The 27,155-nt window shown below is 36.5% G+C and overlaps 1 protein-coding gene across 2 annotated transcripts in view; it reads left to right on the forward strand.

Annotated features, from left to right (window-relative positions):
- The window catches only part of CTNNAL1 (catenin alpha like 1), a 59,127-nt gene that overhangs the window by 28,734 nt on the left and 3,238 nt on the right, over window positions 1–27,155 (forward strand). For both annotated transcript variants that reach the window (XM_063081966.1, XM_063081965.1), the window contains 7 exons: window positions 2,032–2,190; window positions 4,042–4,134; window positions 8,553–8,703; window positions 17,569–17,606; window positions 21,712–21,762; window positions 21,859–22,013; window positions 24,825–24,873. In XM_063081966.1, coding sequence (XP_062938036.1) covers window positions 2,032–2,190; window positions 4,042–4,134; window positions 8,553–8,703; window positions 17,569–17,606; window positions 21,712–21,762; window positions 21,859–22,013; window positions 24,825–24,873 — 696 coding nt within the window. The remainder of the gene's footprint in view (window positions 1–2,031; window positions 2,191–4,041; window positions 4,135–8,552; window positions 8,704–17,568; window positions 17,607–21,711; window positions 21,763–21,858; window positions 22,014–24,824; window positions 24,874–27,155) is intronic.

The raw sequence follows: 27,155 nt of genomic DNA on the forward strand, positions 1-27,155 counted from the left end.
TACCAGGTTGTGGCACAGAGAGGAGGAGGAAGAGAGGAAGTTGACAGGTGGAAAGTTCTTAGTGATTGATTCCCTTAGAAGAGGGCTTTGGGCTTGATACACATTTAGAGCCGACTTTCTCTCTCAGGGATACGTTAGTCTGTTTTTCAGAAGCTCTCGTGTTCTGTCCCCGCCAACTGCAACTGCCATGTCATGTTGCTCCCTCCACTCTGAGGGGTGCCTGGAGGTGGGACTCTTAGTAAGCATGCATCAGCTCTCCAAACTTATCCTCGCCTCTCCCTTATCTCTAATTTCTTAATTCTTTTACTAGCACCACACTCTCCCAAGTGAGCTAACCAGCCAGCCCCTTGAAAATGTCTTAATTCTTTTACATTGTTGAAATGGGTCAAGGGCACAAGAGAATGAAATTGTTTTTTGGGTATTTCTAAATTATATACATGATCATCTGTAAAGGTACTTATACCTTTACTGAGACCTCCATTTAAACATCCAGTTACATACAGAAGGACATGGTTTTCTATGATCTAAAAAAAATCCTACCCATTTTATTCCAGGTTGTTCAAGTTTAACTATTGTAAAAATCCTGACTCTCAGTAGAGCATGAAATCCTTTGGTGATAGACTTCCTCAGGCTTCGTTTTCCTTCCCTCTAAAATTAGTATAACCACATTAACCTTGAAGAATTCTTATAAGGATTAAGGGAGATAATGCATATAAAGCTGCTGTCAGGACATTGCACAGAGCAGGAACTTTGTGTGTGTTCTTCCTCCCTTGTTAATGTATTGTTTCCAGAACCGTAGAAAGAGTTACGTGACCTTTGGCAAGTCACTTGATCTCTGTGGACCTGTTTCACAGTCTGTGAAATAAAGGGCTGCCATTAGATATTCTCTGAGGCCCTGTTGGTTAAACAAAATCTTTTAAAATTCTTATGTGGCATTTACTTTCCAAAGGAAAGTGGATTTTAATGCCTTTGTTTTTGACTGTAATTATTCTCACTGGATTGCATGAATGCAGACTGCCCTATTGTTAATTTAGTAGAAAGTCCTGTAATTTGAGTTGACATTGGATTACTTCCAGGAAAAGAGAAATCATTCAAATAGGCTTAATTTAAAGTCAGATTTTTCCCAAGAGCAGTGTTATTAAAAATTATCTCTTTCTGGACAACCCCAAAATAACCTGTCTCATCAGAAGAAGAAAAAAAAAAAAAAAGGTAGGATAAGAAGAAAAGATTTGGAGTTAGTAGTGTCCAAAGATATGCAGTGAGAGTGAGCCCTACTTAAAATCCATTCTGTCCAAAGTCAAATAAAACCTCGGGGTGTTTGTTCCCTTTTATCTGTTGTTTCTCCTGGGACCTAATTTGTTCATAGAGTTAGAGAGTAAAGTTCTGGATAGCAACTACAGATAGACTGTAACCCCCCTGAGAGCAGGGACTGTGTCCTGCTTGTCATGTATGTCCAGCATCTAGTACAGTGTCCGCCATGATGTAGGTATTTAATAAAATTTTATTGACTACCTAACTGACTGAATCTCACTTTGATATTTTTTCAAAAATATATTAAAAAACTTAGTAATGATCGTTAACTGCCATTTGCCTTTCCTCCTTAGTATCTGAATACCGTATTCTTAATAGTTTCATTCCTCACCAACTTTAAGAGTAGCAGAAACATTTTTTAACTAAGAGAAGCTATGTGGGAAAGAGCTGGTTGATAATAGAATGAAAAAGGGATGAGGTTACTGAGCCACTGGATGGCCAGTTGATCTTCTGCAAACAGCATTACTGCTGGCACCACAGGATTCAGAGATGAGCAAGATATAACTCCTGCCCTTGGGAGAACTTGTAAGCTCCCCAGTGCTACACAACTTCTGCAATTAACACAGGGAACTTTATACTTTCCCTCCAGCGGATCAAGTGGGACTGCTTTGAAGTTTCTAGTCTTTAGATTTTCAAGTACTTATGAGGTTCTTGGTCACAAAACCTTATTATTTCTTTTCTTTTCTTCTCTTCATCACCCTTCACCCCCCACATCTGCAGCTTCACAGTACAGCAACACAGCTGGCAGCAGATCTATTAAAATACCATGCTGATCATGTAGTTCTAAAAGCATTAAAACTTACTGGAGTAGAAGGAAATTTAGAAGCTTTGGCTGAATATGCCTGTAAACTCTCTGAACAGAAAGAGCAGCTTGTCGAGGTGAGTAATAGGTTTGCTTGCAAAAGAAATTATAGTTTAATGATTGCTGTACTATCATGAGGGAATATTAACACGAATACAGTTTTTGGTTAACTTATCTGAGCATTTTTTCTTTCTCCTTTGGAATATTAAAGGTATAGTGTATGTCTGTTCTGTTTATAACAGACTTTTTACAATAGCCTGGCCTCTAAAACAAAAACAAAAAAATGCTAGAATCCACAAATGCACTTCTTAATCTTCTTTTCCTTATGGTCTCAGAGAAATTAGACCTTGGAGCAGAGCAGTGGAGGTATGTTGTAAGACCTTGTTTCTGTTCGAATCTGTCAGGGTCTCAGCAGGAAAGAGATGGCAGTCTTGAATTAGGACATTTTGAAGAGGGTTTAATAAAGGAGCTATTAACACTTGCATAGACAGAGTGCAGGGAGACCCTAAGTGAGAGTGTGGTAACTGGGGCTAGTGATAGCAGAGATGGTAGGCCCACACTAACAGGGGAGGTAGAACCTGGAAGGCTTTCAGAGAACTGCCTTGAGAGGTTGTGATTTTAGGGCTAGGCACATAGACAGCCCAAGGTGACCCTGCATGGAAGGAACGTGGGAGTAAAGGCCCTTCCTCACCTCATCCCTGTTCATGTATTGCTGGAACTTCCCATGGGCCACATGCAGCTGTAGACAATGCAGGTCAGTCACCCACGGCAAAAAGCAGATTCGAGAAGGGAGGAGAATAGAGAAGGATGGACAGCGAGAAGACAACCAGTACACTCTTCCTCCTCTAAACCTCTGCTGTTCTGCTTCTATCCAGTTATGTGTTATTGGTGGCTTCACCTGCCACTTTTGTTATAATTCCAATGTGGCTTATTAATTGATATTCTAAGCCTTCTACCTATTGAAAATGTCAGACATCTGCTTGTAAAAAACCCCCAAAACCAAAAATGAACCCCCCCCCCAAAAAAGTATACCTTGTGTGTGTGAGGTATGTCCTAGCCAACAGGTATGCAAATGTACAGATATGAATCATCTAGTTGTCTTCACATTATCTAATATACCCTGCTCACCAAATCTCAAAGACTGATGGTTAGAAGGAACCTTTAGACTAACTGGACTAGCTTCCTCTCCTTTACATGCTTACATAGCAGCCTGAAAACTTCTAGGGAACCTTCTTAAGATGACTGTAGATACATCTCCTTTATTTAATAGATTTGATGCTGTTATGTTTATAAACCAAATATTATGACTGCAGGGAAACTTGCTGATTTTAGGAATCCTGCAGCAAATCTTAACAGTGAAAAAAAATGTTCTAATTTACTGTTTTCAGCCTGAAAATTATCAATAATTTTCTATGATATAGGCTCTCTACTCACCATACTAGTCTGCCTCATCCAGTATTATCTCCAATGAAAGGTGTGCGTACTTAATTGATCATGAAGGCTAAGTATTCTTTGTTGACAGAAACAATGTGTAGCTTGTAGTAACTTTGATAGAGTTTAGCTGTGAGACCATGGGCAAGTCACTTCTCTGAGCCAAATTTCTTCATACATAAAATGTGTGGGCATTACTAGATTTTTCTGAAGATTCCTTCTGGTTCTAAAATTCTGTGACTATCTTGCCATGATCAGATAGGAAGTAGAAACCATATGCTATACCTTTATTTGTTCTGCTTTGTTTGTTCCTAGAGAATCTGTTAGTGACCAATACAGTATTACAATAATCTTCTCAGTAATGCACAAATTTACTTTTATAGGGTTTAGTGAATTTTATTTGTAAAATTTAATTAAAAAAAAAATATTGTAAAATCATATTATGTATTGTGAAGGATGACAATGTGCAAGTTAACTATAGACGTGTTTTCTCGTAGACCTGTCGATTGTTGCGACATGTATCTGGGACAGAACCTCTTGAAATAACCTGTATACACGCAGAGGAGACATTTCAGGTGACTGGCCAACAGGTATGATAACAGCAGATTGTTCCTTCTATATTATGTCATGTCTGAATGTCATACCAAATCTTATGGAAGGAACTTATAAATGGTTCTGCATAACTAGAGGTCAAACCTACTGAGAGAAAGAAAAATAATGGTATTTTTGCTGGTAGTGTTCTGGAACATGGCTGACATTCCACTGGATTATCTGGTCATCTGCCAATGGAGATTGACCCATTTAACTGATGCCCTGGTTTGAATCTATTTTTTCCCACCAGTGGCTGACAGGTACAGGGATAGTTTGTATCTATTTTAAATGAAGCTGTTTACAATACAGGTTGTTATAACACATTTAGAAAGTAAGTTATCATTATGTAACAAGTCATAAAAATATTCACATGTTTAAACCTAATAACTTCTGAGAACATAAGAAGATTAAAAACCAAAACGAAATGATTTTTGTTACAACATTACTTTTAATAAGATTCAGTTGGAAGCAAAGTAACTATCTTAAATTAGGCAAGTAATAGCTTAAGATGTTAAAATAGTGATTATGATGGGCTGGCCAGTTAGCTCAGTTGGTTAGTTGAGTGCTGATAACACCAAGGTCTAGGGTTTGATCCCTGTCCTAACCTACTGCTTAAAAAAAAAAAAAACAACTTTTTTTTAATAACCAGAATTAGTAACATTTAAAAATGTTTAGTTAAAATGTTAAATGGAAAAAATGGGATACAGATTTGTGTATATACTAGAATGGCTACTATATAAAATGTATATACATTTGAGAATAACTTTATGGGAATATGCAGACATGAAAGTTCTGTTTGTTTGAAAGGACTGTGAGTTTACAAAAATTTTCTATAGTATTACTTTATAGTTTTTGATTATTTTGTTTTTATCTTTATAATTTTCAAAAGTCTTTATAAAACTGATATCCTATTTAATATTGTCCCTGTCAAATTAACCTAAGAAAAAAGGGAAGGACAGCCCTTCATTTCTTTTTTGAAGTCCAAGCTCTAAAATATACTTTTCCAAGTATTCTAATTTCATTTATTATGGTCAGCTGTAATATTCATTTATTATTGCTCCTAAATTGCAATATTGGATGATAGATGTTGAGCCCCTGGATCTTTGCTTTATAGCTGATAACAGCAAAAGTGACCTAGACACAATGATGGTGTGTGCCCTCTAGCAGAATCGTGGTGGATGCTGGAGGGATGCTCCCCTGTGAACAACAGTGCCAGAGGCTTCTCATGGAAGCAAGAACTATATGAGTGAAGCTCTGCTAGATGACCTAGATGAGGGATAATCTGCTGAACACGTTATTACAACCAGGGGATTTCTGTTTGTTGGGAGAAGCCAAAGCTTCAATATTTGCTTGTCCATGTGGGAGTCACCCTATTTGCCTTGGCTACAAATGTATTTCAATAGAACTGGAGGGTCTGACTCTCCTGCCATATACAATCAGCTCCTGTGCCTATTCTCAGGCCCTGCTCACTATCTAGTTGCAATTTTCGGCTTACTGTTTCTATTGCAGCAGAGGTATTAGGAATATCTGTATTTTCCTCCCCAGGATGGTGGTAGAGCCTGTCATTAATAACTTCTATAACTTGAGAAGCTTTTTCTGTTCCCATAGCCTCAGCTTTTATTCCTAGTGTTTGCCATCTGTCTCACAAAAGAATAATTTAAGGAAATAGAGCATGCCTGTGGGAAAATTTGTATTTATTTTTGGATATCTCTGCTCTAGCAATGTCATTTTTATGTTTCCTTTAAGATGTTAGAATATATTCAGGGCACAGTTGAACAATTTATACAGTGTACAGTGCCCCTAGTTGAGAGGGCAGTAATGCTGAATCTAGCCTATAGTCCACTGGCAAGTTCATGTGCCCACTTTCCCTGTAGAAGGGAAGTCTTGTTCTTCTCATAAAGCAGCTGTCTACTTGGTGAGCCTTGTTCCTGTGGGACTGCGCCCACCCCAGAGGGACACCTTGTTCTGATCTTTCAAAGGACCAACCATATCAGCTAGCATGGCTCTCTGATCACATCAACCTTCTGCAGGCTCTCCGATGACTTCCTTTCTCCCTCAGAAGAAAATCCAGTCCTTGTATATGTCTCCATCACATGGCCACTGGAGACCTTCCTCTTGCTCCTGTCAATCCAGTCACTCTGGATTACTTGCTGTTCCCTGAACACACCAGAAATGCTCCCACTGCACCTCAAACATCTTTCCCTAGATTTCCCTGCAGATTCCTCACCTTTCAATGACCACCTAACTTAAAATACTGTGAACACCTAATACGCTTCATCCTCCTTCCCCTTGTTTTTATACATATCATTTATCCCCTTCTAAAATATCTTATAATTTAATTATATATTTTTAATCATCTGTCTCCCTACATTATTGTGTGAGCTGCAGGAAGACAGGGACATTTATTTGTTTCATTCCCAGCTCTTTCCCCAGAACCTGGAACATGGACACAGTGCCTAGCACATAGTAGGTGAATGACTAGCCATACGTTAGTCATGTACATATGTGTGTGTGAATTATCCTACATAATGAATTCCATGGAATAGCAACAACACTCGTTAGTAATACTAATGTATCTCTATCACATTGTTATGTATTAGTTTTCCTCATAGCACTTATAATTTATAATTATTTTAATTGTATGTTTGTTTATTGTTTTAAACTCCTAATAGAATATAAGCTTCAGGATGGAGGGTTTTCCCCTGCTTTTTCATCATCTTATCTGTAGCACCTAGCATGATCACATATTGGATGCTATAAGATATTAAAATTTATTGATTGAGTGCTTGATATAATATGCCCAATTTGTGAAACTAGAAAATAGAGTCAATGCCTGTTGTCCTGAACAGGAGGTAAAAAATAGTGGAAGGAAAAGGAGCTACTGTGTACTCCTAATTCCAAGGTTTTAGATCTTTCTTTGTGTGTTTTGTTTATTGGGCAATCAGAAAATTTTATCAGATTTTCTTTGGTATATTTTGAGGTGGGAGCTAAAGTGTAATTTCTATTGAATGTCAGGTCAGGAGGTGTGTAAGGACTCAGCTCAGCTATCCACCTTCTGGCTGTACTCGTATTACAATCAGCATCCATCAAGTTTTTTGTGTTAGAGAGTGATTATTACGTGAAAGACAGAATATGAGAGTACTTCAAAAAGTTTATGAGAAAAAAAAAAAAGATAATGAGAATCCATGAATTTTTTGAAAACCCCTCATATTAATTGATTCATTAATTCATTTATGTAGTAGCTAACACAGGATAAAAGGCAAACCCCCAAAGTGGCTTAATACAAAAGCAGTTTATTTCTCACTAATTTCAAGTCCTAATGGGTGGCATAGCTTTCTCCCTCTTGGAGATCCAGGCTCCTTCCATCATGTGGCTTGTCAGCCCCTAGGACCTCAGAATCCCTGTTGGATCCTGTGCCTCGAGCCACCAGGTGGGGAAGGGAGAGAGCTCTGAGGAGCAGCAGGGAGGTTTGGATGGTCCAGGTGAAAGTGGGGGCTCATAGTCAGGTGGACAAAACTCTGTCATGTTGCCATACCCTTCTACCAGGAAGGCTGGGAAATGTAATGCAGCTGTGTGTCCAGGGGGAAGACAAAACAGAGTTTGATGAAAACATAGCAGTCTCTGCAACAATTCACTTATTTATTCAGCACATTTATTTAGCCTATATGGTAGTATGTAAAAATACTAGGATGATTCCTGCCTACTTTATTTGTGTTTTGTGAGAGGCAGTGTGATGTGGTAGAAGGAGCCTGGACTTTGAGTCAGGTAGATCTGAGTTCAGACATCAGCTCTGCATATGCTAGTTATAGGATCTTGAGCAAGTTACTGGGTATCTCTGAGCTTCAGTTTCTGTCGCTGTAAAATGGGAATAATGCTTATTTGAGAAGGGTAGTATTTTGTTTGTGTGTTTTTGAGGATTAATGTATATCAAGCACCTAACAGTATCTCAAGCAGGTGTCTATCATGTACTCATGGGTGTGTGTGTATGTTACTACTATTACCACCAGTACTACTACTACCACCACTACACTACTACTGCCACTGTTATTATTACTACCATCACCACTATTACTAGTATCTCTTCTACTACCATATACAGTATGCTCTTTATAGTCTAACTCTTTGAATTATGCTATGGAAAAAACTTGTTTGAAACAGAGTTTTCCTTGAATAAAGATAATTGCTCCCTGAATGCAGGTTTTTGTATAATGGTGCATACTATTTATCTGTAGGTCAGATTACAGAAACAGCATGTTTTGTTCTACTATATATCTCCATATTGCCCGATATGGGACTCGTGTGTGGAAATTACTTTATAGTTATTTATTGACTTGAATTGAACAGTATAGACTTACTCCAATGTGATTCTGAGGGCTAGGATTTTGAACTGACATCTGTGCATATTGTGTTTCTTTAGATAATTTCTGCTGCTGAAACATTGACACTGCATCCATCTAGTAAAATTGCTAAAGAAAACTTAGATGTATTTTGTGAAGCTTGGGAATCCCAAATTAGTGACATGTCAATACTGCTAAGAGAAATCAATGACGTGTTTGAAGGAAGACGAGGTGAGAAATTGTCCACATATTGAAATATATTATTATTTTAACGTAACTATTATTTTTTAAATGTCAAACCTTAAATACAAAATGAATTATCTTATTATAACTTAATTGGGTTATTTTTATAGTAAAATATCTTCCACAGAAAAATTATGAAAATGTTATTTTGTCCTTTATTTTAGTATCTAAGTAGTGAAATTTGTTGTATAACAATGTATAACAATTTGAATTAATGTTAACATTCTTTCTATTGAAATTATCATTTTATTTCTTCAAAATTGTTTTTGTTTTAGTACAAAAGCTCTTCTATAATACAATAATTCTCTTACTTAATTCTACTAAGTTCATAATGAAATGAATGTAGTTATTTGATTTTTGAACTGCTTTCCTTCTACTTGGATGAATCTATTTCCTGAATGACCACATAATCTTGGAATATTGCCTGTGGTGGGTAAGTTCATTGGTATTTTTACAACATGTAGAATAGCACCATAGAACGTATAGGAAGGCATCATTTTTATTCTTTATTTTAATATCAACTGAAAGTTTTTTTATTTCTCATTGTACTCTATGTTCTGTTATTTATGTTTGTGTTTTTTTCCTTTCAAGTGGCCTGTTAGTGTCAAAGCATGCTTTTTTAAAAAATAAAATGTCATTTACACTCATAACATCAAATTACATATTTATTTTTACTGAATATGAACATTTAAACATTTCATACTGAAAAAATACTCATTTGGGATAAATGTTGATTTGCTTAAAAATAAGGGAATGACAGACTTTGTGGCTATGACACTATTTGTAAAGTATAATAAATGTTTACCAGGCTTCCACATTTAAAGATTTCTGTGATAGCTAGTCTGAATGGCAAATCATTCTGATGCTTTGATAAAGTATTTCTAATTACATGGATTTTTATATGAGGCAAGTTTCATTTATTAAAAGGTAAAGTGATATAATTGATCCACATTTAAGGAAGAAGGGTCACTTGGCCGTAGGAATTGTTAGAAAATGAAGAGAAGTGGCTTGGTGTGGAGAAAGGACACCTAGCTTCAGAGAGCTGGAGCATCTGCAAGTCCCAGCTCTTTCTCTGACTGGTGTCAGACAAGCCCTTCCTTGCTCTGGGCCTGAATATCCTCAGTTCAATAATGAAGGCCTTAGGCTAACTGATATCAGAGATCTGCCAGCTCTGAAAGTGTTTTGGGGGCACTACCTGAAGTCAGTGTATTTTTGAACTCTGGCCCCATGAAGATACCCCTAACTGTGTCTCCATACTGTCTGCCTTTTTCAAAAGGGTTTTTTTAAATAAGGTGTCATCAGCCCATGAAAGTAGGGAGCCTGGGGGAGTGCCAGAGAGTGGCCCTCTATTTTGGTGGGATGTGATTGCCTCCATGCACTTGTAAACGTGTTCCGTGTGTGCTGTGGAAAGCTTTAATAATAGCTGCAGCCCTTCTGAAAACAGCACAGCTCCAGGCCTGGTCAGTGCATTCTTCTCTTTACCAGAGACCATTCAGCTTAGTGCGGGTTTCTCTCATACTGTGTCCAGTGCTGGATAAGCTTATATTTGCATTCATAAAAACTTGAGGTGTGGTTGAATTGTCATCACTTGTACTCTTTCTGTGTCCCTGGGCCAGCAAGTTCACCATCATCTGAAACTGGAACCAAACCTGAATTCCTCTCTTTGTTCTAGTCTCATAGATGAAGGGCCTGAGCTGCCTTGCTCATAGTGTCTGGGATCCTCAGAGGTTCTAAACCAGGCTGTCCTACCAGCATTTTGGTCTTTCTTTTCTCTTTTATTTCTATAAAAAATAAAAGGATTTATAACAGGCTTTTTTGTTTTTCTAAAGGAAGATAGCTGTACCAGCCAGCTGCCAAACAAAAAAGAAAGATAGCAGTCATTTAACAGTTATTTTCTGCCTTAATTCTGGGCCAAGTTCTCAGTAGCAATTAGGATAGCAATTAGAGGCTGATAAACTTGAGAAGGGGGTTTTCTTCTATAAATACAAGTAAATCTCTTTCTTTCTTCCTTCCTTCCTTTTTTTTTTTTTTTGGTGCCTGGCCTATATAGAGATCCGAACCCTTGACCCAACATCACACTCTAACCAAGTGAGCTAACCAGCCAGCCCATAAATCTCTCTCTTAAAAAATAAACCCAAATTCCATTTTCCATCGAGGGATCTCTTCCTTCTTCTGAGATCTGAGTGATAGTTTCCTGCTGAGGGACAGAATTAGGTAGATGTTGAAAATCAGGTTCTGAATCCAGACTGCTTGGGTCCAATCCTGCCTCTTCTACTTCCTAACTTAATCTCTTCGTGCTTCAAGTTTTATGACTGCAAAATGGGGATAACTACCTTATATGGTGAGTGTGAAGAGTAAATAAGTTAATTCATAGTAAGTTCTCAACAACTGTTAACTCTATCAGCATCAGCATCGTGACCACCATTACTTTACAGTAAGGCTTAATAGATTATGAGAAAACATCAGGTCCAATTTTTTCCCCTTAATCTCACTGTTCCCTACTTTCTGACCTCCCTCTCTCCTTATCTCCTTTCTGCTACTCCATGGAGGCTTTGGGACTAGCCTGGCTGCACCATGAGAGATCTCTTCACCTGTGCCCAGTAGAAGAGTCTACCCTTGTTTCTCTGTACAAATGAAGCTCATCCCTTCTCCAGTGGGGAATTGACACCCTCTGAAAGATTTCTCTCACTGGACATCTAATGCAGCATTAATTCAGTGCTCCCATTTTTCTATCTCTGAGATTTGTCTTTCTCCTATCAAAATTAGCCTCTTTGAAAAGATAGCTAGGGAGGTTCAGTGAAAAATAAAAAGCATAGGCTGCTAGGGTTTGTGTGGGTAAACTTATAAATGTGTTCATTCAGAGGTATATAACCATAAATAATATGAAGTTACTTCAAAAAGTTCATGGAAATATAGAATTAAAAGATAATATGAATCTTTCCATGAACTTTTGACGTACCCTCATATAACCAAAAAAATTACAATAGCTGCCATCTATTGAGAATTTACTGTGTATCAGGTACTTTGATAAGTGCTGGATATGTGTTATCTCATTTAAGCCTCTCAGTAACCCTGTGAGACAGGCATTATGTCCACATTTTATTTATGACGACCGAGGCTTGAAGAAGTTAATATGCCCAGTGTTCCACAGTAGGTAAGCTACAAAGAGCTAGACACTGAATCCTCAGTGATGCTGAGGATTAAAAGTTATTACCATTACACTCCGTTACTCAAGCTGTTAAACTCCACTCCAGCCCTAAAGCAGTCTAATGAGAATGAACCAATTCTGTGAAAACTGCTCACTACAGCAGCTCTGAGTTTGCTTTTTTACCCCTCTGAAGGACATTCCAGAAGTGATTGGGAGATCCACTTAGGCAGTTCAGAAGGTACAGAGCAAGGAACAAGCAGTTGAGGGACAGGAGTCTGGACTCTTGTTTTGGTCTCCCACTTATTAGCTGAGGATGGGTCTGGCTAAATTACAGAAGTGATAACTTGGGTATAATAATCCATTAGTAATGGAGGCCTGGGCATATAACCTGGCCTTTTGTGTTTCAGTTTCTTTATTTTAGTGGACATAAGTGAAATAATTTGTCACAGTGCCTGCAATATAAGTGGTAACAGATATTTTCCTTTTGTTTTTACTATTATGTGACCTTGAACAAGTCCTTTAACCTCTATCCCTCAGGTTCCCATCTTTAAAACAAGGTAGTTATGGTAGACTAATGGGTATAAAACTTTGCTATCTATTCTAAGTAAATCATTGTGCAGTATATGTATGTATTGAAACAGCATACTGTAATACCCCACAACTATAATGGGGTATATATTTGTGGGGTATTACATGTAAATATTAAAATATTTTGACTAAAAAAGAAGGAAATTAGACTAGATCAGTGTAGACAGATATACAGCATGAGTGTAGTCGTTCCTTATTTTTACTCTGTGACAAAAATTGCTGATTGATCATGATGTTTTTCTCACACTAAACTCACATATGGCCTCTAAGTCTGTCTCAGCACAGTGCTCCGCCACCCACTATGGATAGACCAGAGATGAAACACAGAATCTTAAACTTGGTTTTGGACTACATGGTCACTGTGGTTTCTTTTACTTTCAAGCTGGATATTATGTAAATGATCTCTTCTTTAGGCTTAGGTAACCTATCCTCAAAAAATCAGGGTTACCTTAACTTCCTAAGGGATGGACAGAAACTGTTCTGTAGGTAGGAAACTGTGCTGCTTTCAATCAGTGGGACACACCTGCTGTTTACTGGTAAAATACCTCTCTGTTCAGAAAGGCATCCTTACATGGGATTAATTGAGGTGGAGTTGGTTGATTTCTTGTACTGCCTTTCTTCATCCTGATTTTTATCATGAAGCTCATGAGAATAGCATTTTCCACAAAGAAGTCCAACTCTGTCTTAGCCATTATTGACTGGACCGAGTCCAGTACCACAGTCTTGTTCTTCCTGTTACATAAGATTATTGTGACAAACCTGCCCATTACCTTTACCTGCACACTGCTTTTTATACAAGGGTGTATTCTTCAGACCCTGATTTCTCTTTGCTACTGTTATAACTCATGTTATGACTATTACTGAAAAGCCTTTGCTATATTCCAGCCACCTGAGTTCTCTTCTGCATACCTTGACTCCTGTGGCTGGCAAAATTATCAGACATGTTTGCAAGTGTCATTTAACCAGCCAACTAAGAGGCAAACATCATGCTAAGTAATGACAGGGAGACTTCAGTGTTCTGAAGTTTTGAAGTTGGTCTGAGAGCTAGGTCATTGTCCACAATCACCCAAGACATTTCACACTAGGACCTCCTGGGATTGTTTCACGAACTTGAAAATCAGTACTTGGGGCCGAGCCCGTGGCGCACTTGGGAGAGTGCGGCGCTGGGAGCGCCGCGACGCTCCCGCCGCGGGTTCGGATCCCATATAGGAATGGCCGGTGCACTCACTGGCTGTGTGTCAGTCACGAAAAAGACAAAAAAAAAAAAAGAAAATCAGTACTTGTCCTCCTGCCTTTCTGCCTTCAACTCATTCTGCCTTTTCAGCCAAACCTCCAGGGAGGCCTGTGTATTATAAGGCACCAGATCCCAAAGTCTCCATTTTTCCTTAGTGATAAATATATGTCAGCATTTAGAATTTGAGATTATTTTAGACAAATAAATGTCAATAAGAAGTCTTTCATATAGCCTGCAGACTCTACCCCTCCTTTAAGGAAGCTGAATAGTCTAAGATGGTTCTGTTTGAGCCATCTTAGACTGATATGACTAAGCTTCAGTTTATAGGGACACACCTCTAACTAAACTATGTAGGGCAATTTTGATCATGGATGGTGTATTTTCATAAACCACTTGCTTTTTTTTTTTAAAAATCAAGACTCCTGCCAAGAATCCTTATTTGGATTGCAGTTCTGCAACTACTGTTCTCACATTTCTGGTAGCCCAGTTTCATAACCCTGCATTTATTTTTTCAATTGTCAGATGGGATGCCACTAAAATGGGGAGTACAGGAAGAAAAACATGTTTGTAGATAAATATGATCTTATTTTGGAGCGGTGTGAACCTGGAACAAGGGAGTGATCTGTTCAGACAAGAGATGATGGCCTAAACTAGGGCAGTGATAGTTGAAATGAAGATAAGAGACTAAGAAGAATTAAAAATATAACATTGGTAGGCTTTGTTGGTCAACTGAATATAGAGGAGGGAAGGGGAAGAGTTGGAGAATGACAGTTGGATTCAGATTAGAATACTTCAGTCCTGCTCCTGAGTTTAGTTAATAATCTGCCTATTCTTTAGTGGTTAGAGATTCGTTTTAAGTGGGACTTGGGACATGAGTTTTTTTCTGATTGATCATGCCCATACAGAGCTCCTTTAGAACCTAATTATAAGTATTTCTAATGTGGAATAAGTTAGCACATTTTCAGTGACATAATAAGGCTTTTCTATTCTTGGGGAATGAGGTTTATTTTGTAGATATACGGAAAAGCTTAAGATAATGAAAATGAGGACAGTGCTTCTCAATTAGGTTTTCATAATAAATCATTTTAGTACCCCCTTAAGATCAGAGGGACTTTTGAACTTAATTGTGGACTTATCTGGAGATGTAAGCTTGGAAGATGGTACAATTGTGGTGTTGACTAAACAAAGGATTTAGGGAGTATTAAACTTCTTTATACCTCTATGAGGACAGTGCTTTGAACAATTCTAACATATCAAATATCTGTACCAAGTATACTTTTCCATAATATTCCTGTTTTTCCAACTACTTTTCATGTTTATAACATAATAGAGTTTGTTTATGCTAATTCTTAAATTTGATATAATAGCTAAACATAATTGAGCCGGTTTATTCTTCTTCTGCTTAGAATCAATGGCAATAATTAGATTGGCATGGAGATAACAACTATAAAATTAATTACAAAATAATCCAGATCCCTCGTTACTATTATCTTCCTTTTTCTTGTATTATTATCAACTTGTTTTGTTTTTATTGGGATTGGGGGAAAGAGGGACAACCTTACCTGCATGGCATTTGGAGGAGGCCTAAATGAAGAATGATCCATTTTGCAATTATCCTCAAATTTGTATAAACCATTCTGAGTCTAACTCTAAAGAATGAGGATAGGGAGAAAAACAAAGTACCTGTAAGAGCATCACAGGGATTGGAACCACCAAGTGATAAATACCACTAGGTGGGTGATAGTGGTAGCAAATCAGATTCTATAAAAGCTCTATTTTCATTGTGTTTATTTCTCCTTACATTCTGATTCCTTTAACTCTGTTGCATCTTAGAGATATCAGAGATGATGAAATAGGTGGCTTCCCCTTCCCCCTTTTGGAGAACAAAAGTAAACATTTCAGGATCATGGGCACTATGGAGGATCACAAGGTTAGATAATACAAGATTAATCGCCCAAGCTAATTATATTTAAGTAATGATTAAGCTCTCTTTTATAGCATATTAAGACCACTTTTTAGGGGTGTTATGGTCAGGATTCAGACTTTGAATTAAGATATATGATGAATTTTGAGGGGTGTCCAGTTAGTTGGTTAGAGGACAGTGTTATAAATAGCAAGGTCAAGAGTTCAGATCCCTGTACAGGCCAGACACCAAAAAAAAGAAAGAAAGATCAGTGGTGAATTTTGAGATTCTGAGTGACCTGAAGACCATCTTCTGTTAGTCTTCTTGCAGCTGAATAAGGCACTTTTTAATTGAGGGCTTGGAGAAAAGGCATGAAAATAGCTTCTTCCTCTTTTAAGGTTTTTTTCCCCTCACAATTCTGAGATCAGAAAGCCATTAATAAAATTCCCTTACAATTCTGATATTACAAAGAAATTGTTTGAATCACAAAGCTATTTCCAAGTACCATTAGCTGACCCTTAGCAACAATTCATCTGGCCTGTGGCTCACTTGGGAGAGTGTGGTACTGATAACACCAAGGCCACGGGTTCAGATCCCTATATAGGGATGGCCGGTTAGCTCACTTGGGAGAGCATGGTGCTGACAACACCAAGTCAAGGGTTAGGATCCCCTTACCAGTCATCTTTTTAAAAACAAAACAAAACAAACAAACAAACAAAAAAATTTATCTTATAGATCAGCACTATCCAATAGAGATAAAGCATGAGCCAAATATGTAATTTAAAATTTCTAATAGGCACAGGAAAAATGAAAAAGAAACAGATGAAATTTGTTTTAATATTAGTTTTTATTTAACCCAATACATCCAAAATATCATTTCAATATATAATCAATGCTTAAAAATTATTAATAATATATTTTACATCCATTTTTTGTACTATATCTTCAAAATCCAGTATGTGTTTTACACGTATAGCACATCTCAATCCTGACTAGTCACATCTCAAGTGCTCAGTAGTCACACGTGACTAGTGGATTCTATATTCAGTAGCACAGTTCTAGATGAAATTTTACTTGTTCTTTTTGTTTTTTCTGTTCTTTTTAAATTTTTTTTTTAAAAAAATATTTGTGTATACTATTCTGTGTCTAACAGGTTCTCCCTGTTCATGTAATAGTCATCCTATTAGAAAAGGTGTGATTTAGTGCTCAAACATTATATTTATTTCTATTAGGTTGGACCATATGAAATTGATGTTTCTGTATTTCAAAATGGTTTAATGTCAGTAATTCCATACGATTCAACGTACTATATTATAGCTGAATACATTCGTTTTCTTTGAAGAAGACACACACACACACACACACACACACACGATCTTAAAGCTGGAAAGATAATAGATTGGGCAGGGCTGAAGTGGGCATTGCACATCTCCTTCCTTTCCTCAGTAATTGTCCTTTGTGCTGTGTGTCAATTCATAGCCAAAAAACTGTTATTTGCTTTATTTTGTCTCACTCTCTTAATGCTGGGGTTGTCCTCTTCCCTGACTAGGGGAATACATTATGAGGTTGGTTGGAAATGATTTGGTCTGGTACTTTCCGAAAAGGAAGCAGCATTGATAACTGATACTGGTAAAAGAAGAATCCGGTTTCATTAGAGGCTGGCTGCTGTAAAAGGAACACTGTATGAATAAAGCTGATTGTTAAGTGGAAGTAAACGTCTTTGAGACATTTTGCCTGTCCCTTTACATTGGGAGAGGTGGAGACCAGCCAATATAAATGCCTTCGAGATAAAGGCAACATAAGTGCAGCTGTTGACAGACTTCATGTTCACCAACCAAATCGCACTTTTATTTTTGAATCACATGTAATTGATAGACTAAAAGATCAAAACTAATGTACTGACATTCCTATTTATTTAATATTTTAAAAGTTAAATGTGAATAATAGAAAAAAATTTTAAGTTATATGTGTTTTTTGTAGGAGAGAAGTATGGCTACCTTTCACTGCCAAAGGCAATGGTAAGTAGAAAATCATGTACATTTTAGAATGTTTTTATTCAGAATTCAAATTATGGTCTTGTTACCTATTGCTACTTCCTCCCCAATCTCCATATTTGACATTATAGGAAAAAGAATATTAAATGTTGACTGTTCAGAGTTGTTATTCTGGGTGGCAATCTAAATGTGGCCAATACTCAGAATATTTGTATCGTGTTTGGGGTTTGAGGGGATAGGTAACAGAATTTGTGAGGTCAGAAGTCATTTTGTTCTCCCTATCTTGGGTCTAATTTGCAAGGTCACGTTGGAATCATTTTCTGCAAACTAAGAACTTTCATATGTTTTCTACCTAGATGAAAATATGCCATATATATGAGAAGGAGATACAGGATGATATATTAGTTGGGCACTGGTCCTCAAATCCCCTTTGGGAAAGAAAATTTCTGTTTTCTGGCTAATACCATTTTAACATCAGTCAGGTGACATTTTGATGACATCAGCGATTCATTTATAGAGATCATTCTAGGGAAATTTATAGTTTTGAATAAAATGCAGGATATGCAAAGCAGAGATGATGGTAAAAAAAAAGCAGTTATCAAGGAGGATCATTCTTCTAAAACCATCAAGTGTCCTAATAACTCTAACTTCAGAAGTAGAGGAAAAACAATGGACTGTGGAAGTAGCTTCTGAGCAGGAAGTAATCATGACAGCAAATGAGAAATTCAAAGACTTGTCAATTATACCTAGTATAAAACTATACCCATTTTCCAAATCGCAAAGAAAGGAGCACTTTGATGGCTCACAGTATGAATATTTATAACAAGTCAAATGTTTTATGTGAGATGGACAAAAATAATTTATTCATGCATTCACTTATTCATTAAATGCATCTTGATAGCCTACTATTTGCCAGGCACTATGCTAGACACTGGTGAAATGATGAAAAAGACGCTAAAATATAAATTCCACAGATATGGATTTTAAAAAATATTTTGCCCACTGTGGCATTTCCATTGTCTAGAACTGCCTGGTACAAGTTTGACACTCAGAAAATAATTTGATAATTTGTTGAGTCAATAAAAAAGACAGGCATGGCCTCTGCTACTGTGAAGCTTACAGTCTAGCCCAGCACTGTCCAGTGAAAATATAATTCAAGGCCCATATGTAATTCAAACTTTATAGTAGCCATATTTAAAAAAAGAAATGTGAAATTAGTTTAATGGTATATTTTATTTAACCCAATATGTCCCAAGTATTATCACTTCAACACATAATCAAAATACAATTATGGAAATCTTTTATAGTCTTTTTGTCATACTAAGTCTTCAAAATCTGGTGTGTATTTTATACTTATAACACATCTCAATTCAGATTAGCCACGTTTCAAGGGTTCAATAGCCACATGTGGCTAATGGCTATTATAGGATAGTATAGGTTTAAACTTGTATAAAAAGAAAATAGAGGAGAGAAAAATTATTGATGATTATTAATAGTGACAATGTGGTGAAGAACAGATGGTAAGTATCAGAAGAGAGAATTGGGAACGAAGGGGTAGGAAATAAAACTTTTGAGTGTGGGGATGTATAAGATAGTGGGAACGATCGATGGTGTAGGGGAAGAACAAATGATAAATCAAATCCCAAGATTTTAAAAAGGGTATGTAATTAACTAATTAGAGTATTTTGTGAAGAGACTGGCACTTAATACTGAAACACAGTATTAGAAAACTGAATGTAGTTGGTGACAAAATAACCATGACACTGCAAAATAATTCATAGCTGTTTGGAAAACAGTTTCTATGCCTTAAGCTATCCTCAGAATGGTTTGAAAGAATGGATAGGATTTGTCTGTTTTGTTATTTTAACCTGACTTAATCCTAACAAATGGTATTATAGCTAATATCCCAGTGGGATATGAAGCAAATAAGGATAGATTCACTGTTCTTGTAAACACTATAACTTAGAGCTACTACAAAATAATTTTTTGAGGATTAGACAAGACACCACAGAGCTTTTTATAGGTTAAATGAAGTAAAGATTTTAGTGAACTGAATAGTGTTTATTGAATTTTTAGTAACAAGTCATTTCAGAATCACGAACCATTTCCTTAGTTAAGGATAGCATAGCTAACTATATTTCTAGAAAAGCGTAGCTTTCTTTTTTAGGAAGCACACAGTTGGAATCTGGTGCTATTTATATTTAGGGGCTCAGAGTCTTTAGCTTTACATAACTGAAAGGAGGCATCTGACTGCATTCCAAAATAATGTCCACTAGGAGGCAAGCTTGGTTATTCTTAAAATGGCTTAACTTTTCAGGCAATCTTCTTTCAGTCTTTGTTAAACACTTTAATAATAATAATTTGTAAAAATAAAAATAATGAAAACACAGCTAAACTTAAAAGAATAAGATGGTGCATAAAATTCTAAATAAAATAAAGCCTAAAAACATAGAGGGTATTCTTAACTTTCTTAAATGGTTCATCATTGCTTTATAGTCTATTAGACAAAAGAAGAAGATCAGTATGATGTGACTATACAAGGAGGAGCCTGAGAGATCATTGATCATCTCCATTTATTTTCTAATGAATACAGGGGCAGCTTGTATTTGTGTGTGTATGTATGTGTAACTTTATTGTTTCTCTGTATTTATTTTCTGTCCTTTAACTGTACCTATTTCTTTAATAGTAAACATCATTAGAAAATCTGAAAAGAGCTATGTTAAATAAGCAGATCTAAACTCTGTGGAATAGGAAAAGAGAGGAAAAGTTGAGGCTGTTTTTTTGTTTCTTTTTCTTTTTTGTAGGCTGGTTGGTATGGGGATCTGAACCCCTGATCTTGGTGTTACAACACTGCTCTAACTAACTGAGCTAACTAGCCAGCCCTAGGATGTTTTGTTCTGCAGTGAAACTGGTGACAGACTAGCTGGTCAAAAGTAAAAAGTCATGATTATAAAAGGGAAGCAAAAAACAGGACTCTCTCTCTCTCTCTCTATATCAAAGGTGTATTTTTACGAGGGCCCCAGGGGCTTCAAGACAAACTCTGCAATAGTTTTGGAGTCCAGTTATGATCTTTTTTTAAAGCTAAGTGGCCACATGATTGTTTTATTGTAAATTTATACTTTGTGTGCATGTATGTTAATATGTACCCAAAATGTTTGTGTGTATAGAACTTAAATATATGCTTCCATGAAAAAAAAATGGCTCCCTGCATGTCCTGGCCCCTTTTTCTCTAGTAGCCCTAACTGTTCTGGAACTTTTGCCCCAACTGGACCTCCTACCAGATTTCAAAGTGGGAGGAATCTCTAGAGAACTTTTGAATATATTTTTCAAAGAAACACTGCTATTGGTAGTGGTATGGTCTGTCCTGGTATGCTGTTCTTCAAGTAAACAGGCATCTGTTGGCTAGCCTGGCAACCTAGCTAGTGTAGAAAATTTTCTCTCCTTCTAGGGAAAATACATTCTAAGTTCCAAATAGTTTACATAAAAATGAACTTGCTCTTTCAAAAATATGGAACCATTGAACATTGGTTCACATATTAAATCCTAAATTCTAAGTATAATCTCTTTACAATCTGGGATATGGGATTAGCAATTGGGATGTCAGTAAAACAGGAGTGTTGAAATTTAGCCTCGTAAGGGCAAATTAGTTAAAGAAATTGAATCCTAGAGCCATAACATTATGAATGTATAGAAAGCTACATGTAGTGGCTAATTTTAATACATAATTTCTTAAGAATAATTTACACATTATAATAATGTTGTTGCAACAGAGAGGCCAAGGAGGTTTAGAGGACACAATAACTAGACTCAAAGAATATTGCAGAGGTTGTCATGAAGCCATTGTGAAAAGAGTAGAGCAACTGCAGACACAGAGCAGTACAGGACCCTGGCCTGCTTTCCCTGGCCCTGATTTCAAACCAATGTCCTGTTCAAAACTGAACATACCTACTAGTAGAGTATTTGTAATTGTTCGTTTAATTTAAACTACTTAATATAACTTAACTACATACCGAAAATGTTTAAATTAAACTTTCCTTACACGTGCTTTGTAATTCCTTCTATACTATTGTATTTCCTCACAATTAAATGTACTGCTTTTTAAGATATTTTCATCTTTTTATTGTAACAGAAGAATAACGCAAACCTGAAACCATTAAAGCCAGACAAGCCTGACTCTGAGGTGAGACCTTTTCCTCTGTAATAATAGTCTTACAACTGATCTTCCTTTTACATCATTAATGACAAAGTTGTTGTGATTGAAATGTATGTTTTGTAGGAGCAAGCCAAGTTAGCAAAGCTTGGACTTAAGCTAGGTTTGCTCACCTCTGATGCCGACTGTGAAATTCAGAAGTGGGAGGATCAGGAGAATGAGATTGTTAGATATGGACGGAATATGTCCAGTGTGGCCTATTCTCTATATTTATTTACTAGGTAAGTGTACTTACATTTTAATCTTTTTAAATCAGTATAATATCTGGTATAAAGAAAAGATGCCATGTTAAATCATTGATAGGTTAAAGCCAGTATCAAATACCTACATATGGGAAAAAGAATGAAATAGTTATTATGACAATTTACTTCAGTGAATTCAACAAGAGGACACATGTACTTAATTAGAATTTAGATGTAGAAGAGATCCTCTTCTAGGTCCCATTTTTCCCATAATTTTGAAAGAATTTTAAATCCTGCTTTTTGCCATCCTGCACATCAGTGTCTCTCACAGCCAGCATCAGTCCATTTAGAAAACGTGCCTTTTATATTTTTATGCAAGTGACTGATTAGACACAGATCAAAGAGTAGAGCTATGAGGTCTACCTCAGTAGGGTGCCGTATCTCCATGAGTCAGCATTCATTGTGTAGAGGAGAATTTCCCTAACTTTAAAATTACCAGGCCTACATTCTCTGTCTTGTGCATATCACAAAACTCTTAATCAAATACTTTGTTGAAGTCAATGTTGATCACATTCCACAGTTTTCCATTATGGTAATCTATACATATGGTATAGTAATCCCACTTAGCTAAAATCAGCTATCTGCTAAATAATCTGTTTTAGAATTTTCTCAAGGAATAACTTCAGACTTTCACTCAGTTTCTGAAATCTATCTTTTTCATTTTTGGAAACTGGAAAATGCTTGATATCCCTCTCCTACTCATTTTGATTTTGATATGATTATTAGCAGTGGGTCACATCTGCAGGTTATTTCAGTGTTCTGGAAGGTAGTGTAATCTAGTCTGGAAACTGAAGTTCAGGTAAAGTAGTTAGGATCTCTGTAAGTGTGTGGACTTTGGGGCTCAATAAATAGCACCACTTTTTCCCACCCAACTCCTGAACAAAATGAAAATTAAGCAAATGAGTAGGCAGATTAGAACCAGTGACATTTACATGGATAAAGCTGATAATGGAGAATGTAGTTTATATCCACAGGCAAGTAGGTTTTCAAAAATGATCCCAAGAATTAAGAAGTCTTACCTCATAGGGGCAGTATGTGTCTCTATGAAATACATGGAAGAGAAGATATTTCTTAAAGGCAGCTTCACTTCCAAGAGAAAAAGGATAAAAGAAAGGACTACCATGTCCAATTTATTTTTGCAAAATCACCAGAAAAGCTGGAAAGATGAGTGTCTACTCTTTCTATGGGGTGGAATAAGTGAGGCAGCAGAAAGAAGTGAGGGATGCTGTGGTTGTGGAGATTCCTTCATATGGAAGGAAAGTAAGGAGCGAAGAAGAAGCAATTCCCAGCTAAGAGGCTTCGTTTTACTCTTGATGTCTTCTACCTTTTCAGGATAATTCTTCTGGAGGGAGAGCATAGAAATGACAGGAGGTAGTAATTTTGCTGCTGTTTTGCTATCATTTGTTAATACCTTACCATATTTTCCATCACTGGAGACCATTCTTCTTTGGTAGTTTCCTTCCTTTTGTTCTTGTTCTTAATAAGCTTCTCCTGTAATGGAGTCTTTCCAACATGAATTTTGCCTTCCTATGGGAAACCTGAGGGGCTGCACTGTGAGGAGAAGCTCAGTGGAATGGGACTTAGAATATGGTTATTGGACAGGAATAATGAAATTCAAGAAAAGAAAATGGATTTTCTGTAATGGATAATTACCTTGTGTCATTTTGCAAGTCTTGGTGCTATAATTACCTCCTTGTAGTAAATACGAAGTTGGTTTTCTTTTCTACCCATGTTATATACCTGTTCCTCCCACCCCCAACACTCTTTTCTGTTTTCCCTTAAGACCTGTGGTCTACCAACCTCATCTAGGAACTTTTTATGAGATCATGTGTTAGCCTTTACAGTATTGAGTTTTGCAGTTTTATAGACTTTCCTCAGGCTATTGTTTAAGGTTGTCTTAATAATTTATATGTAGTAATTCTTATTTATTAATAATTGACATATTTAAGATTTTCTAGCGCCTTATAGTATAAAAAATTTCAAACTTACCAGTGCTTTATAGTTTTTAACATGGTTTTTGCTTTATAATTTCTTTGATCATCACTACAGTTTCTCAGAGAACAGGAATGATTTGTTCACATCTCATAGCTATTAAGCGGCAGAACTGGTTGTTACTAGATTCCAAATCTTCTGACTTATGTCTAATGCATAATCTTCTGACTTATGCTTTTAATGCATTCCGTTACCCTCTATGTTGTAATTTACTTTTCACTTTTTAGAGCTCTTAATTCTTAGAAGTTTTAAGCCCAATATTCTCCAATCTTCTGATGAGAGTGGTAGCATGAGTATTATTATGATGATTAATTTATACACTCAGAATACAATTCAAACTTAAATTATATGCCTCATCAAAATTAGACAACTGAGTTCCTACCAGAATTGAAATTAGAATTAGAAGTGAAATTTCCTGGCTTTTGGTCTGATCCTCTTTCTATTGTGTAAAAAAGGCCTTTGGTTAAGGTATATTATCAGATCTTATATGTTTGGTTTATGAAACAAAATGATAAAGGTTAAAAGGGACAAATGGAACTTAAATATAACTTGTCAGTTTTAAATTTCTTTACATCATAAAATTAACATATATAGTGTTTACTTGAAGAAAAAAGTAACTTAAGTAATAGTGAAATATTAAAGCTGCTTTAAGAATAAAGTCACAATATCTTAAATCTATTCATATTATTCTTCAAAATTTTGGATCTGTTAATACACAAAATGCTTTAAAACTTTAATATTATAAAATCAATTCCAGGGAATAACTTTTTATTTTCCTAATAATTCATTTTTTCTTAGAGGAGAGGGGCCACTGAAAACTTCCCAGGATTTAATTAATCAACTAGAGGTATGTTTTGTTTTCATTTTATGCTACTACTTTAATTCTGAGCTGAAGTGGGTAATAACTTGTTTTCTAAATGATTTATTATATCATGTGTGTGTGCTTGCATGTGTGCACACCTGTATGCTATAAAGTGGTAGAACAGCAGAAAGGTAGAGGGCTTGCAGTAACATTTTGTGGAGGTTACTTGGTTATCTCATTGAAAGAAACTTAAATATTATAGGGATAAAGTAGAATGGGCTTTGTTGACAGTCAATAGATGTAATGATAAATTTCCCAAGTAGATAAAAATATCCAGAAAGCAGATCCAAATCTCATATACTTTCCAGAATTTGAGAAGGCTTTTTGGCCTCCTCATTATTGAATTGAATGAATGGTATTGATTAAATGAGATTTTAACACATGAAAAAGCATCATCTCAAGTATAGGCTTGAGATCATTAGAGGGTACTCAGTACATGTTAATTTCCTTCTTTTCTTCCATATTTGTGATGATTTAGGACATTTAGGGAGAGACAAATATGCTAACACCCACCCTTGTGCCCTGTGTGTCTAATGGAACTCTATGTAGGCCCACCTTTAATTCACCTCCCTCTAGTTGAAGGCTTTAGATTGGCAAGTGGGTTACAAAATTCCTTTTCTATTTTTCCTGACTCTCATGTTAGCGTGTGTTTTAGTCCATATTGTGTTGCTATAACAGAATACCATAGATTGGGTAATTTACAAAGAAAATAAACTTATCTCTCACAGTTCTAGATCAAGGGGCCCACTTCTGATCTGGTGAGGTCCTTCTTGCTGTGGCCATCCCATGGCAAAAGGGCAAAGAGAAAGGGAGAGAGAGCAAGAGAGGGCTGATCTTGCTTTTATAACAAACTCCATCTTGAGATAATGAACCTATTCCTGTGATAGCGACATTAATCCATTAATCCATGAGGGCTCTGCCCTCAGGACCGAATCACCTCTTAAAGGTCTCTGCCTCTCAACCTGTTGCATTGGGGATTAAGTTTCCAACACATGAACTTGGGGGAACATTTCAACGATAACCATTTGTTTGCCTCCCTAAAACCAAGAGCATTCCTGCATTTGAAATTTGAAATTTCTATCAAATTTCAATATAGTTTCCTTTGGCATTCCTGTGTGAACCTTTTCAGGAAAGGGATTTCAGTTTAAGGCGATGGTTGTCAATATAACAGAATTATAGAAAATATTTCTTCTGGATTTTTCTGTAAAGTAGACTACAAATGAGCTATTTCCCCTTAAAACAGTGGGAATAAATTCTTGATTCATTCTGTTCGGTTTGGCCCATGTCTGTTCTAAGTCATGCCATACTGTATGGGGTGTTATACTCTAAAAGATCTACTACTTACCTTCTTCCTGTGTGAGCTTATTCATTAAACCAATGTCTGTTGAATTGTCTCCAAACTGTGATGAACATAAAATTGCATACTTCATTTAACAAACATTTATTGAGCTTGATATAGATATAGATATAGATATAGATATAGATTTTTAAAAATCTTGGGCATAAGAGCTCTGTGGAGAAAAGTGACCTGCTTCCATTGAGCTTATGTTCTAGTGGCAGGAGATAGACAATAAAAAGTTAAGTATGTAATGCACATGTATGAGTACGTGGAGGATAAGAACACAGAGGAGTGGTCAGAAAGGACCTCTCTAAGGAGGTAACATGAATAGCAACATAAATGAAGTGGGAGGGTGAGCTGGTTGGATAAGCGGGTGTAGAATAGTTTAGATAGAACAAGTGCAAAGGCCCGGAGATGTAGGGGTAGGGCTGCGTGTATCTGAAGAAGAGTAAGAAAGTAGTTGTGGTTGGAGTGGCATGAGCCAGAAGGAAAGTGGTAAAATATGACATCTCTGTAGGCCATGAGAAGAACTTTGACTTTTATTTTTTAAGCATGATGGTGAACCCTTAGAGGGTTTTGAGATGCAGCGGCATGATCTGACTTATGTTCAAAAAAAGTTTTTGGCTTGACCAACAGAGTAAATGGTAGTGCCATTTACTGAGATAGGGAACACTGAGGGAGAACACCAGATTCAGAGGGTAGAAATCAAGCATTTTGTTTTGCTTATGTTAGGTACAAAGACCAAGCAGGGTATAAAAGACTGGTGTCAGGATGGTTCAGGAGTGGAGAGGCTTAGGAGTTATGAGCTTTAAGGTGGTTTTAAAACCATGATGCTCTGAGACAGACATGGATCATGCCCCCAAGGGCTTTGCAGGTTAGAAAGAAAGAGAAGGTACATGGAATAGGAAGTGGTAATGTGGAATGAGGA

This window comes from Cynocephalus volans, chromosome 17, assembly GCF_027409185.1.
Source record: "Cynocephalus volans isolate mCynVol1 chromosome 17, mCynVol1.pri, whole genome shotgun sequence".
NCBI lineage: Eukaryota > Metazoa > Chordata > Mammalia > Dermoptera > Cynocephalidae > Cynocephalus > Cynocephalus volans.